Raw genomic sequence first — 14,155 nt, 5'->3', positions numbered from 1 at the left:
GATCTTTATGACACTCAATTTTACGTATATCTTTTTTTCAATCCTGTCTCCCTCTTGAAACTGCAAAGAAGTTAAGTTAGCTTTGTGCTTTTTTTTCAACCCTTTCCATATAACATGGCAATATTTTACTTCTCTTTGCAAATGGAGTTTTGAATCTCACAGCAAGAGTAGTTTTTAATTCTTCATTGCTGATTGTGACAGCTGTATTATCATGTGAAATGCAGCTTGTCTTCTGGAAGTAAATGGTCTGCATTCATTGCTTGGGTACGTGAAACTTTTTAGTGGCATTTAACTGCCACATAAATTGTCGGTCTTGATCCTGAGAAGCACCCTGTAAGACTAGACTCTTGGCGGCAAATGGACTGTTTTTGCAGGTTGAAAGTGCTTGAATTTGTTCTGTGAATGAATGGGCAACGTGGTTAAATTATACTGCTTTCCGCGTACCGTCTGTAATAAGAGATGTCACTTTTATGTGCATGCTTACCTTAGAAAATTCTGAATTATCTGGGACGTGTACAGGCTTCCCAAGACCTCTGGCAAAGGGGTTATCCATGAGCTACTTTTTAGCCGGCTTGGGTTAGTTTATTTAAAAAAGATACGTAAGGTGGGAGGTGCAAACTCATCAGTTACTTCTATGCTGTTTTTTTTTCCTTTGAGATACTGTGTCAGGCTATTTGAACTCTTCAGGAAGAGGTGACCCAAATGCAGAAAGGTGTGGAAGAGCTTACTTGTGAAAAGACTGAGCTTATTTCACCTTTGAAGTGAATGAGCAGGCATAACAGTAAAGTATGAGTGGGTTGGAAACAGCAGAGCTAGACTGCTTCAGTCCTGCCTGTCCTTGTGATGGAAGAACTGGAGAGAAAAGGCAGCCATGGGCATTGATAAATGAGGCCAAAAGTTAGAAAATCTGTAGCAATTAAAAGGATATCCTTTTCATGCAATTAGGCTGTGAAGCTCATCTGCTACAGGAAGTTGTTGAGACTGAGAATTAAACAAGATTAAAAAAGGAATTGGACAGATGATAGCAAGTACAGATTTTTAAAAATATCTGTATAAATTAATGCCACTTTAAAAATTGATTGTTAGGATTAACCCCAAAATCCAAAGCTTATGTCTGATTAGCAACCAGAAGGAAGCTTGACATGTTCTTGCACATTCTTCTGGCTCATGAGATACTGTCAGAGGCATGATGTTAGGTAGCGTTGATTTAGTATCCAATTTCCTGGATTTTCTTATACATGCTTGTAAAAGGAGGCTAGGAAGATTCATGGCTACCTAAACGAAATGTACATTTAATTTGCTTGAGTCCTGGATAATTCATTAAAATAATTTCAGGGGAGTAGGGGATTTTAACATTAGGATTTACTGCATTGCTTGTCCAAATTGTGTGGATGTTTGAGAACTACAAATTTAGTTCTACACATATTCCTGACTATCACAGCATTTTAACATTTTAAGTTTCTCAGTCCAGTTGGTATATGTGCCTGGAACTGTAGTTTCATTTCCATTTGAAATTTATGTTGCCTTTTATTTACTTTGCTGCCAAAAATCCCTCAACCAACCAGAACCCAAAGAAAACCTGCCTTAAGTTTCTACACTTGACTATAAGGTAAGTTTCTTAGTTCAGAAACTTCATGCCCAGGTTGCAATGTATTAACAAGAAAAATTCTGTCTTTCCAGGATGAGCTCACCAAATTCTGTTCCTGGAGCTTCATCCCCTGTAAATGGGCAGTCTTTTGCACATACTGTCAAACATCCATACAAAGATAAACTATGCTCAGATACTATGTGGCTGTATTACACTTGTAATAGGTCACATTCGAATTTAAATTTTTATTATTTATGAGGTGATTTTAGGTGCAAACCTGCTGCTTTGTAAGTGTGTTTGCTGAAGGCCTGTCCATGAGAGCTACAATGGTAGAGTAAGCCTTAATGCTTGGGGGTGCTTCTGGGAATAGAATTTACTAGATCCTTTCAAAAGAGAGTAAAGAAAGATGATTTGACCCTCAACATGATGGAAAAACTCTTGCATAATTTACAATTCACATAAACTCAAGTGTTAGACAATGGAATTTCAAACTTGGCCTCTGAGATGGGTTGGGAGGGACACCAAAAATCTAGGAAAACGCTAGCTGTTGTCTGGTTAGAGGGGATGCTGGCCCTCGTTCCATGCTGTTTGCTGTAAAAGATTTAATGTACTTTTGCAGGGAAGACAGGGCACAGTAGTTCCCTCCTGGTTTTTAAAAAATCATAGCTCTGTGTTTCTGAGCAGTGGGTCTTCTGACTCCCTAAGTGATGGGTGTGAACTGAAAAGCCTGTTGCTGAGTTCTGCTGGGTGCAGGGGAAGCCTCACAACTGAAGCAATTTTGTGCAATCCAGCATAAAATGGGCTTCAAGAGCAGTTAACCCATGATTTACTTAAGCCTTGGAGGTGTGGTTCCCAGTCATGGCCTAGATGCCTGTAACAAGTGACTAACCCGTGTTGGGAGTTTGTAAGCATTTGATCAAAGTACCTGAAAGCACCGAGAGTGTCACAAGAAGAAGTATGGGTTTCCATTTAATTTTTAAGAGATGACACAATCCATTTATTTTTCCTCACACATGCATTTGGGCGAGACATGGTGAATGAGCAGCGACACCAGTCAGCTTTGGTAGCAGCTTGCAGAGGGATATTGGAAAGGGAATTGCGCTCATTTTTTTCTTTTCTTAATGTGGTTTTAAGTTTGCAATGGTCATGAACAGAAGGTGCCTGACAGTCTGTTCAGATCTGATGTTTGAATTGTTCATCCAACATGGGGTTCGTAGAAGGCCATTTTATTGTCAAGACCATTCTCTGTTTTCAATGCTAGTATTGTAACTCTCTGTAACATTACTTCTGTTCTCCCCGATATCTTTAATGGGTAAGCATACTTCCTGCAAATCATATTCTTTGTTTCAGAGCCTGATTTATTCAGAATAACCACAGTAGTGTCCAGTGAGGAAGATTATATATTGCATTTCCACAGAGTGCTTCCAGAAGGAGTTTGGGTTCAAATCATAGATGACTTTCAGTGGAGCATTTTAAAATAAATTCTGAGAAGTTAGTTTTCCTTGGACATACTCTTCTCACATAATTTCCAAATAGTACTCAGATGTCTGAAAAGCAAATATAATACAGGAACCATATCTTTGATATAATTGTTTCTTGGTGTATTAGTGCTTTGGGAGAGCAGGGCACCCATATTTCTCTAGACTTTTTGTAGAATTTAGGTTTTAAAGGCTTTATAGATGGCAGTGTGTCTGCAGAGCTGACTAGGAGGTTCTCATTTCCTCAGCAAAAGCAGGCAGATGTCTATGCAGAGCAAAACACTAATATTGACCTCTCCTGGTTTCAGCTAGGGTAGAGCTAATTCCTTCTCCATAGCTGTTGCAGTGCTATGTTTTGGATTTGGAATCAATATGGTATTGATAACACACTGATGCTTTGGTTATTTGGTAATTTGTGTTTTTCCCAAGTCAAGGACTTTTCTTTGTTTACATGTCTCATGATCTTTCAGTGAGGAGGTATGCCATAAAAATTAAACCACAAAACCAAAACGACTGGGGGGGGGAGCATAACTGGGGCAGGTGACCCAAACTGACCAAAGGGATATTTCACACCACAGAATTGTTATATGAACTGAGGGAGTTACCAGAAGGGGAGCTGGTTTGGGTTTGGGAAGTGGGCTCTGCCATTGGTCAGTGGGTGGTGTGCAACTGTATTATGCATCGCTTATTTGGGTTTTTTTCCTTTTTATTATCATGATTGTTACTATTATTTACCATTATTATTGTATTTTACTTTATTTTTAGTTATTAAACTGTTCTTATCTCAACATACAAGTTTTACTTTGATTCTCCTCCCCATTCCATCAGGTTTGAGGGGGGAGGACAGGGAAGGGGTTGAGGGAGCAGTTGAGTAGTGTTTCATTTCCAGCTGGGTTTTAAACTACAACGTGACTAAAGAACTAGGTCTTTTGTTCTAGATTAAAGCCCCAGTTCTAAAGCATGAAATATGTATAGAAGTTCTCAATGAAGTGGTAATGATTAGATTATGAGACAATGATGACATATGCAGACACATTTCATTGATGTAATTTACTCAAAGTGCTGTGCTGTTTGTGGTTGAAGCTAAAAATTCCTGGCAGCAAAATGAAATTTTAAGTTCAGACCGAGCGGTCTTGCATGGTAAGGCTAAAACTCATTTGTACTTTCATGCTCTCTTTGCTAAAAATTATTTTTAAAAAGTCCCGCAGTCACACAGTAACTACTGTGGAATGCTCCGAGTGGTGGGGACTTTTCCCACTTGTGTGTGTATGCAGCTGGCTCTGGGAGCTGCACTCGATTATAGCTCAGCTCTGTAAGGCCTTGTTGTATGCTAAAGACACTCAGCACCAGCTGAGTCTGGTTGTGAGGAGTGATATTTCTGGATGGGAATACCTTGTTAACCTAGCCTTGGCATGCTCATTTTTCAGGTCTATTCAATATGTATGATATTACAGGTGATGTTAAAATAAAGTTGAGGGGTTGTGCTTTATATGAGGTAAGGAGTAGAACTACTTTGGGGTGATTGAAAGATGACCACTGTGCTTCATGGGCTAACTGGAAGTGCAGGAACTTCTTGCCAGGAGGGGAGAGTGGAGCAGACTAGCTGTTGTTCTATGGACACAGTAAAGGAGCAACATTGTTTTTTAAATAAAGATTGGAAAAGAAACAGCCATGAGGAGAAGCTGGCTATCTAAATCCTGAAGGTGTGTATGCTGCTGTTTGTGTAGGTGGCTTAGTTCATAGTCTTGAGGCTGACTGCTGAAGTAGAATTTACTTGATTTGTCAGAAAACTTTTTGGGTCCCCTGAGTGTTTTGGTTTACTTCCACAACAAAGGAAATACAGACTGAGTATTCCCATACCTTGCCCTCTGAGAGTATTTTACTGTTGGAAGACCCTGCTTTGCCACACATGAAGAAATGAAGAATGACTAGAGCTTAAGACTGTAATGATTCCAAGTGTCTGCAGGAAATCCTCAGTTGCACTGTTAATCACAAATGTGAACAGGCAATTCTTAGGAAGTCTTAGCTGAGTTTTGGAGTCCCTTAAGGTTTCAAGAGTTATCTTTTTATTGATTAAATCTTTGACCTTCAGTGGTACCTGTTCTGTAAATTGTAGAAATCTGAAGCCGAGAACTTAATGTTGTGGTGTGGCAATGGTGTGGCCAGTACTTACAACAGTCAAAAGAAACCCAGAAGTTCATGCTCCAGGGGCTTTGTGCTCTAAAAATAGAGATAGAGTTTGCATACATAATGGATGATCAGAAGATTTGCTGCTAAGCAATGTAGTTAGAATACTGATGGCTTTAATAGCATTTTTCATCTAGTGGTTAAGAAATAGTAGGTTTGATATAAAGTACTTCACTTTTATATTCTGTCAGTGGCTTAAAAGGTAGTTTGTAAAGCACTTACCTCAGATGAGATTTGAGAAATGTATTTTCTGGTAATTAAAGCAGTCATTGCACTTCTCCTGTATCATACTTTTTCCTTCTGGTGTTCTTTGGAATTGTGCCCTCTTAGTGTATCTCATAATCCTGGCTCTGTGTCTATAACACAGAAAACTAAAATATCTTTTAAGTGGCATAAACCATTTTACATTTTATTTTTTGGTGTGTACATATACTGCTTGAAAAAAAAAATGGATGCTTGCAGTCTCAATGCTTCCACTCTTGACATTCAGATTTTAATATAGGCCTGTTAGGTACCTGAGGAGTTTTATACAGAAGGCAGCAGTGAACAGTCTGTTCCAAACCAAGGCAGATAACACATTAATAGCAAATACAAGACCGTTGAGTCTTTGGGTTTGAGTACGCTCGGTCAGCTTGGTCTCCTGGCCACCCATATGAGATGCAGTTGTAGAACATAATGAGGGAAAGCTAATGTTCTGGGTCAACAGCAGCTATTTTCAATACCTTTTTAGCACAGAGACTTTTTTAATAATGTTTACTTAATGATTTCCAAGAACAGCTGAGAATTTTTGCAGTAGGCATAACCGGTCTGGTACTGTCAAATTGAAAAGGGTACACGAAGATACTGGGCTCTGCAACAGTTCATTACTTTTCTGGTTATAAAACTGAATTAGTAAGAAGAGAGTTCAACCTGTCACAACTTATTGCAGGGATATTTTCCATTTCATTTTATTGCTCTTTGAGGATTTGATTTCTCATTCCAATAATACAGTTAATTAGTTGCAATGTCTTCCTTAAACCAAGTCACAGCCCTGTTTTGCTTTGCAGAACATTAGGCTGATGTAGTGGAGGAAAAAACCCACAGAGGACACAGATGCCCCTTATTTAAATTGTAAGCACCTGTAGTTGACAGATATTGACATTAAGTAAACTTTGAGATGATTTATAATCTTGTTTACATGCTTGTAAAAACTTAACTCTCTAGAGCCAAGTGTTCTGGCTGGAGATTTGCTGCTATGGTTTGCATTGTATGAGGGTGGTGTTTCATTGTATAGGTTTGCTAAAAGATGCTGAGGCTGGATTTTGTCCATCACTGCTTAGAGCAACACAGGTCTTGTGTTCCAGCAAAGGAAGCTGTTCATCTTCGATCTCAGAGATCTCAACCAATAAAACTTGAAGTGGTTTTAATAAATAAGCAAGTGCCTATCCATCAGTTTTGCCATGGCAACTGTTTGTAGCCCATGATGAATATGACAGTTTAAAGTAGCTAACTGAGTGAAAGAAAAGGATATCCTACCTTGCATCTAAGTTAGGGTACAGCCTACAGACTGGCAGTAAGCTGACTGAAAATGTGGTGAGGACTCTTGAATTAGATGCAGGCTTCCTTTCCTCCTCTCTGGTTACCTGCAAAAACCTTCTTCCTTCTGGTTAGCCTTTGGGCAGCAACATGGTTTTGAATTAGTGTAAACTTCTTATCATGCTGTACCTAATACACTAAAAATTAATAATCTAAGTAGTTTCAAAGTGATTTTTTTGTGTTGATACTCTTTTTAAAAAGTTATCGATGTATATGCATTGTTTCATTGTAGATAAGAAAAAATACCCATCACATTCTTTAATGCAATGCTCTTTCTCAAATCCATCTTTACACTCTGTGTTTCCTGCAGGTGTTCCGCAAGGATCTCATTAGTGCCATGAAACTCCCAGATTCTCACCATGTCAACCCTGATGAATATTACGTCTTTGCGGACACGTGGAAACAAGAATGGGAGAAAGGGGTTCAGGTTCCAGCCAGTCCAGAAACTATTCCACAGCCTTCTCTCAGGTATTGGTGATCAGACGCAGATCATGTGCACAAAATGACAACTCAGGGAAAATGGTCTCTCAAAGCCAAGTTGTCTAAGTGCAGTCAGCTTTTCTCTATTGGTATGTTTAAATCTTCAGTGTAGCAGCCTTCAGACATGTTCTTAAACCACTCAAGTGCCTATTTGGAAAACATTTCTGTGGCGCTTCAGATCTCATTCTGTCTGCATGCTGTTACAGTATCTACATTGTGAGTGTAAAAAAATCTTTTTTCCTCAGTCACATGGTGCTATGGATTAAAAGCTGTTTTTTATTTGAGTATGGGGAGTTGAAGATATTAAAAATAAACCCTTTTCTTATGCATATTACTTGAAAGGTTTCCCTGCACAGCATGATGATATAGAGCACTAGACATGCAGTAATCACTGATACCTGGTAAAATTACTCGTTTGTTTATATAATCTAATTTTGGTTATTCTCAATGTTTTAACCTGTTCTACTTCTCCTCACCACAGCTGACGGCTTAACATTATAGAAGTTCGGTGATCTCAGATTCTTACGTTCTCTCACACTGTGTTTAGACTGGGGAAATATAGCGCTGTAGTCCTGCAACCCTTCCTGGTGGAAACAAAGCATGTTTCAACACAGAAAGGTTAATGCCAGCATGGTCTTCAAGACAAAGATAAATGAATTGTCTGGTGAAAGTGCTGAGCCAGCATGATTTAATTTCCACTGAGGCTATTGTCATACCAACTTATTAAAAATAAGTATATTGCAGTTCATACCAGCAGTATTATATTAGAGGGAAAAAAATTGCTATAGATTTGGCTGGACCAGAGAAAAGAAAAGCTCACAAGGGAATTAGAGGAAAAAAGGAGTAGGGTGAAGGGGGATGTAGAATGGCAGAAGGACATTGTTTGTCCTAACATTGATAATCCACACTGTCCAGTCAGAATTACATAGGATAGAGCTTGACAGCTGCCTCCTCTTTCTTTGCTGCCTAATTTTCCAGAGTTTTTATTTTTTCCTTGTCCTGTGGAGGGTCAGCTCCAGAGAGCATGTAGAGCTGCTCATGCATGGCACTATTCCATTTTGTATCTCTGGCTTCCTTCCACATGTAGGGCTTTTTGCATTGAATTCATAGAAAGACTGAACTTTATCTAGTTAAGATTTTTGTTTCCATTCCAAAATCAAACCAATCAAACACTGAGTTTTATCTCCAAAAAACACTTGAAAGGTTGAGAACACAAGTCTTTTTCTCCGTTGCTTCTTGGATGACTGTTCCCCTTTACATTTTTGCTTGGCATCACAATGTTTCTTGCATAACAAAAATAATGTATTTGTAATGTGGATAAGGTGTCATTTACAAAATAAGGGTAAGACTGAATATCCCAAATAGAGAGCAAGGATTTTTCCCACACACATACAGACACCACAGTAGAATAAATTAAGCTTTCGTGAAAAAACTGGTATTTTCAAGAGATTGGTTGGCAAGATTTCCTTATATCATTTAGGAAGAATATAGGACAAAGATTGTATTGGTTTTGTGCATAATACTTTCTGTGGGTTTCAGAAAACAGTTGCTTTGTCGTACTAGTAGCATTTGTTAAATTGAAATCATATGGACAGGCTTACATTTTAAAAAGGGTTCTGTATATGTAGTAAGCCTTGGAACGTTTTGGGTGAAAAAATGACATTTACAGAATCCTATCTCCCTGACTATACTTACTGGCTAGTTTAAAATATGTGAAACCCCAGCTTTCTTTGCACTTACAGCAAATATTTTATGTCTTTCAAGGATAGGTCTTAAAAAGCTGTAAGTATTTATTTTTTTTTTCTTTTCACTCACAGGGTTGTAGCAGAAAAAGTAAAAGAAGTACTGTATACACGACCCAGGAAATACATCCACTGTTCCAGCCAAGAACCCACAGAACCAGGTTACATCAACATTTTGGAACTAGCAGAATCTGTGTGTCGCTATGACTTGGATGACATGGACATCTTTTGGCTCCAGGAACTAAATGAAGAGCTTACAGAAATGGGTAATTCTACAACATGTTCCATTTTAAAAGCTGCACTTAATTTCTGCTGTTTGAATTGCAGTCTGCTGTGTAAGATCTCTTAAAGATTGCTGAATGAGAATTGAATGGAAATGCTAAGATAAACAGGAGCTAAAAGAGTAATTACTTTCTTGATCTGTTAATGTTTTATGTTTTACCTGTTAGGCCTAAAAAATTTCTTGACATCCAAAATCATCTGCATCTTCTGCAGACTGAGGCAGGAGAGAAAAACCCACATTAGGTGGAATTAATTTTAGGACTTTATAACCTAAAGAGTTTATGTTGGGAAAGCAGATGTTTCCGTTTCTTGAACTTGGAACGTATCTACAAATTCAGAGTTCTGAGGGGTTTGCATGCTGGGTTCTCAAGAGAGTAATTAAGTTTCACACATGTTAGCCCATTCAAAATCAGCTAAGTAAACTTTCTTTTGCCATGCAAGTTGTGGGTATAGAAGTTTTTGAGTGGGAGTGAGCCATGGAAAATAATATTGGAATTATCACTGGAATAACTGAATTGTGGTGGAATAGCCTGTCTGGCTAGTATTCTTCCATGAGTGATTGCAGGTCCTTTAGGAAGGACGGGTTGGCATCTCCTGGATTTGCTGTTAATAAAATAGGAAGGACCTGTAGAGAAGTGCCAGTCAATGGCAGCATTTGTCTGTAACAGCAGTGAAATAGTGGTGACTGAGATCTGGGGTTTCAGTGGTCCTGGACTTCGGGACAGCACATTTCTACTTAGGAGGGAGGCACCTCTGGAGGGTGGAATGACTGAAGAGAGCTAGCAGGACTTCAAGAACTCTGTCCTCCAAGCACAGGAAAGTTCCAGTTACATTCAGGAATATGAGTAGATGTGTTGGGAGACTGGTTTGGTGAAGTATGGACTTCATGACTGAGCTCCAGTGCCAAAGGATGCGCATAAGTAGAAGCAAGGACAATAACTTCTCAGGTACACAGGAATGCTGTTAGCAAAAGCTGTTAGCTTTTTCAAGAAGGCAGATCTCTATCCATGGAGATGATTTTCAAGATGACTGCATGTATCTCTTGAACAACAGCCTTTCTTGGATTTCCTGTTGACTCTGCTTGGAGCCCAGGCAGAGGCTGTGAAGAACTCTGTAGGACCCTTCACACCTCAATGAGTCAGTAATTCTTTTAATTCAGGCAACGAGAAAGTATTAGGGCATGGGAGAGAACACTTTAACTCTCCCTGTTTATTATTTGTAACAAGGAATCACAATTAATAGCCTTAGTTAAAATATTAGCCTCTGCAATTAATGTTACATGAATATCCCAGCATTTGAAGGCCAGAGTAAATCGTAAGCTGTGACCATCATGATCATTTTTGAGCGAGGATTTTGATGAGATGCAGTTTGGAGATGTCTTGTAGCTGTGAACATCAGAGGATTTCTTACGCGGTGCGTGTCCTGAAGCTGCAAACTGAGGGCCAGTCTTGTAGCAATACTTTTAAGTGGTCCTGCTTATGCTAAGTTGGATTAGTGGTGGGTATATATAGTGTGTGTAGAGTTCAAGGGAACAGACAGTATGGATTGCAACAGTATATTATCTACTATTTTATTTAAAAAAATCAGAAAAATAAAAGCACTTTTCATAATCCTCATGCTTTGAGCACTACATCACAATGGACTTAGAGGTACTGGGTGGTACAACTTCTGATATGAAGTATGCTTGGTAAGTTTTATTTCCTAGGGCATTAGTCTTCAGAAGAACAGTGTGTATGATTTTTGGATTTCACCAGTGTTTTGTAAAATTACAGAGGTGCAGGAAGGGTTGTATGAGAGCAGCCAGCAGTTACAGCAATTGCTGTCTTTTATGTGCAGTGCTTTTTTCCAGGCACAACCCTGTGGTTTGTGTAAAATTTTTATCAAGTAGGAGTTCTGCTTGTATTTATAAAACAATGTAATAATTAGTCTGTGAGTGAAAAATGTAGTTTATTTTTATTTATAGAGGCTGTGTCTACTGCATTAGATGCTAGAAGTTGTCTTTTTTCTCTTGCTGCTTCTCTGACTCAGTCTCCCCTCTGACTGTCCTCTAATTGCCCTTTCCTTTCTCTGTTGTAGGCTGTGGGCTCCTGGATGAGAACACAATGGAAAAGACAATTGAAGTGCTGGAGAGGCACTGTCATGAGAATATGAATCACGCCATCGAGACTGAAGAAGGGTTGGGTATTGAATATGATGAGGACGTCATCTGTGATGTGTGCCGGTCCCCAGACAGTGAAGATGGGAATGACATGGTGTTCTGTGATAAGTGTAATATTTGTGTCCATCAGGTTAGTGCCTGCAGAAATGTTGACACTACGCTGTGGTCTGAGTTTACCCAGGCAAGTGTGGAATTTGAATGGGTATTAAATGTCAACTGGAGGACTTTGTGGTTTTCTTCATATGAAGGGTGGTGCGATACTGAGGTGAATTTTTGGACTCTAACAATTACAATAGGTTAAGTGGCCTAGCATAGTTAGTAAGTGGACAGCTACAGTCTAACAGGAATGCAAAATGGGATTTTGGGACATGCAGGTATTTTCCTCTGTGACTGTAAATAATTTTTTCCCTTATTACTAATTCTGCTTTTGAAGATGAGCAGGACAGGAAATACTGACTTGCCTGTTTGTGAGAAATCTAAAGATCATTTGTTTCAGAACGATTTTGTCTTTTTCTTTACTGACTAGTTGTTTAGTCAGACACAGACTGTCCAAATTTAGCCATCTGGAACCACATGTAGGCACTTTAACAAAGTGATCTTCAAAAGCCATCCACACCTGCAAAAACCATGGTCTCAGTCTGAATGGTGCTCATGTTTATAGTGTTTCAGATGTAGCCAAGACTTTTCACTGCCTGAGCTCAGCATAGTCAGGTAAAGGTGTCCTTATAATCAGAAAAAGGGGTATGAATCCTGTGGTTTCTGTGCATGCTATTCTGGAAGGGAGTTTTGCTATAAATTGAAAAGAGACCAAGAAAGTTCTTTTATTTTTTAGTGTATTTTTGTACTGACTGCAAGTAATATTTGGAAAACATATCTGGCTGAAAAAAAACCTGTCACCTCCCTGCTCACAGTGGGCCGGCTTCCAGCCTGGCTGCTTTCCTGACCTGAGTCCCCCTGCGAAGCAGCCTGTGAGCCTGAGTTGGCAGTAAGGTGGCCAGTGACAGGAATATGGCTGGCAGCTGGACTGCCTGCTTCAGTCCTTGCTTGTGCCTGTTAAGGAGTAATGATGGATTTGCAGTCAAAGGCTCATGGTTGTCTGCTGACAGCTGAGCTTGAGTTGATTGTCTGCTGCCTCCTTGCTCCTCACTCTTCCCTATGCTGGATCTGCCTGAAACAAACTGGAGAACGTGTCTGGGCTAGAGCTAATCCTAACTATAACAACAACTTGTTTCATTTTTAATCTGGATCAGCTTTGATTCAACAGGTAGCTTCAGGTCTGTTTGTCATCACACCGTTTGGAGGTGGAGGGGGGAGGGGGGAGTGTGAGAAAATTCCTCCTTCGTAGTACTCTGTTGTGCTGGCTCAAACACGTTGTGAAATTAATGTTTTAGTAGTCTAGGCATCCTTTGCTTATCAGTTAAAATTAGAAAATAGTGTCAGTCCATTTTCAACACCCTAGATGTGATCCTAGATGTAATGCTGTAGTAACTGAAAGAATTCTGGTGGGAAAATGCCACCAAGGAGGAAAAGAACGCTTGTAAAATTTGGGTTGCAGCTCCCCCTGTTGGGCTTTTGCAGGAGTTGTCACATCAAAAAAACATTTGGGTTAGTCAGTCTCGCTGCATTTAATTCAGGAAATCCCCCTTCCTATGAGCGTGACGTAAATATGCAGTGTTTTCTGATACTGTTTAATACTAAATACTGAGATCTTCTAACCAGAAGGCTGGGAAGGCAAGTATGGGAATTTTATAATAGATTTAATCTGAAAGGATGGTTACAACTAATGATCCTGTTATTTTGAGTCTTTTAATGTTGTCATTCCCAGAGATAGTGTTAGAAATTATGAGCTTTCCTGTGATATCCACCCTCTTGATAAGACATTTATTTGGAGTGGTTGAGTGAAATTAGACTTCAGTGGCAGCCAGTGATTTCTGATACACTCAGCTTCATGGAGGTAGGGGGGACATGTATGTACAGCAGGATCCACCATTGGTTCCATTAAGAACCACGAGGAATTTGAAATCAAACTATTTATTTCCTTTTTTCCTTTTGATTCTCAAACCTAGCAAAAGGTAAGAAATCTTTCATTTTCCATGTGGTTAAGTGCAATACTTGGGAAATGGGCATAAAAGCCAGCATCTTATAATTCCAGTATATGCTGTAATTTTTGTTGCAATATCATATAAATATTTAAAGAAAAAGAAGTACATGGAACTGTAACTACAAACATTGCAGGAAATGATTTTCAGTCAAACAGCTCATATCCTTTCACATCTAAATAGAATGATGTTAGAGCGTTATGTTTTCAGCAGTAGGAAACTGTGATTTTAGAAAGTATTAGATACAGAAGCTAATTTAAAGGAATATCCATGTTGTTTATGTCAGAAATTTAAAAGTCACTAAAAGCAAAGGTGAAGATTTGTAACACCAGTGCTGTCGTGCAGTCACAATTGATATGTTCTATAAACAGGTGTAAAACCTATTGCTTTTAAGGCTGTTTCTCTCTTGGATTACTTGATTCATTTTAAGGTAGAGAAATCACAGAAAGACTAAGTGAAGACCAGGTTGTGCCTTTACTTTTTGAAAGCTTAGCTATGCATGAATATGAATGCTTGTGTGTGAAATAATTTCAGCACAATGATTCCAATATCTGTTTTTCTCCAAG

At 39.0% G+C, this 14,155-nt stretch overlaps 1 protein-coding gene across 2 annotated transcripts in view; it reads left to right on the top strand.

The window, feature by feature from the left end:
* Positions 1 to 14,155, top strand: part of JADE3 (jade family PHD finger 3) — a 64,438-nt gene that overhangs the window by 36,308 nt on the left and 13,975 nt on the right. For both annotated transcript variants that reach the window (XM_066176496.1, XM_066176495.1), the window contains exons 4-6: positions 7,139 to 7,296; positions 9,126 to 9,316; positions 11,409 to 11,620. In XM_066176496.1, the coding sequence (XP_066032593.1) occupies positions 7,139 to 7,296; positions 9,126 to 9,316; positions 11,409 to 11,620 (561 nt within the window). The remainder of the gene's footprint in view (positions 1 to 7,138; positions 7,297 to 9,125; positions 9,317 to 11,408; positions 11,621 to 14,155) is intronic.

The sequence above is a fragment of the Chamaea fasciata genome, unplaced genomic scaffold (assembly GCF_029207755.1).
Source record: "Chamaea fasciata isolate MVZ Bird 193981 ecotype frontalis unplaced genomic scaffold, bChaFas1.0.hap1 SCAF_2, whole genome shotgun sequence".
NCBI lineage: Eukaryota > Metazoa > Chordata > Aves > Passeriformes > Sylviidae > Chamaea > Chamaea fasciata.
This window is presented reverse-complemented; position numbering and strand designations above follow the sequence as displayed.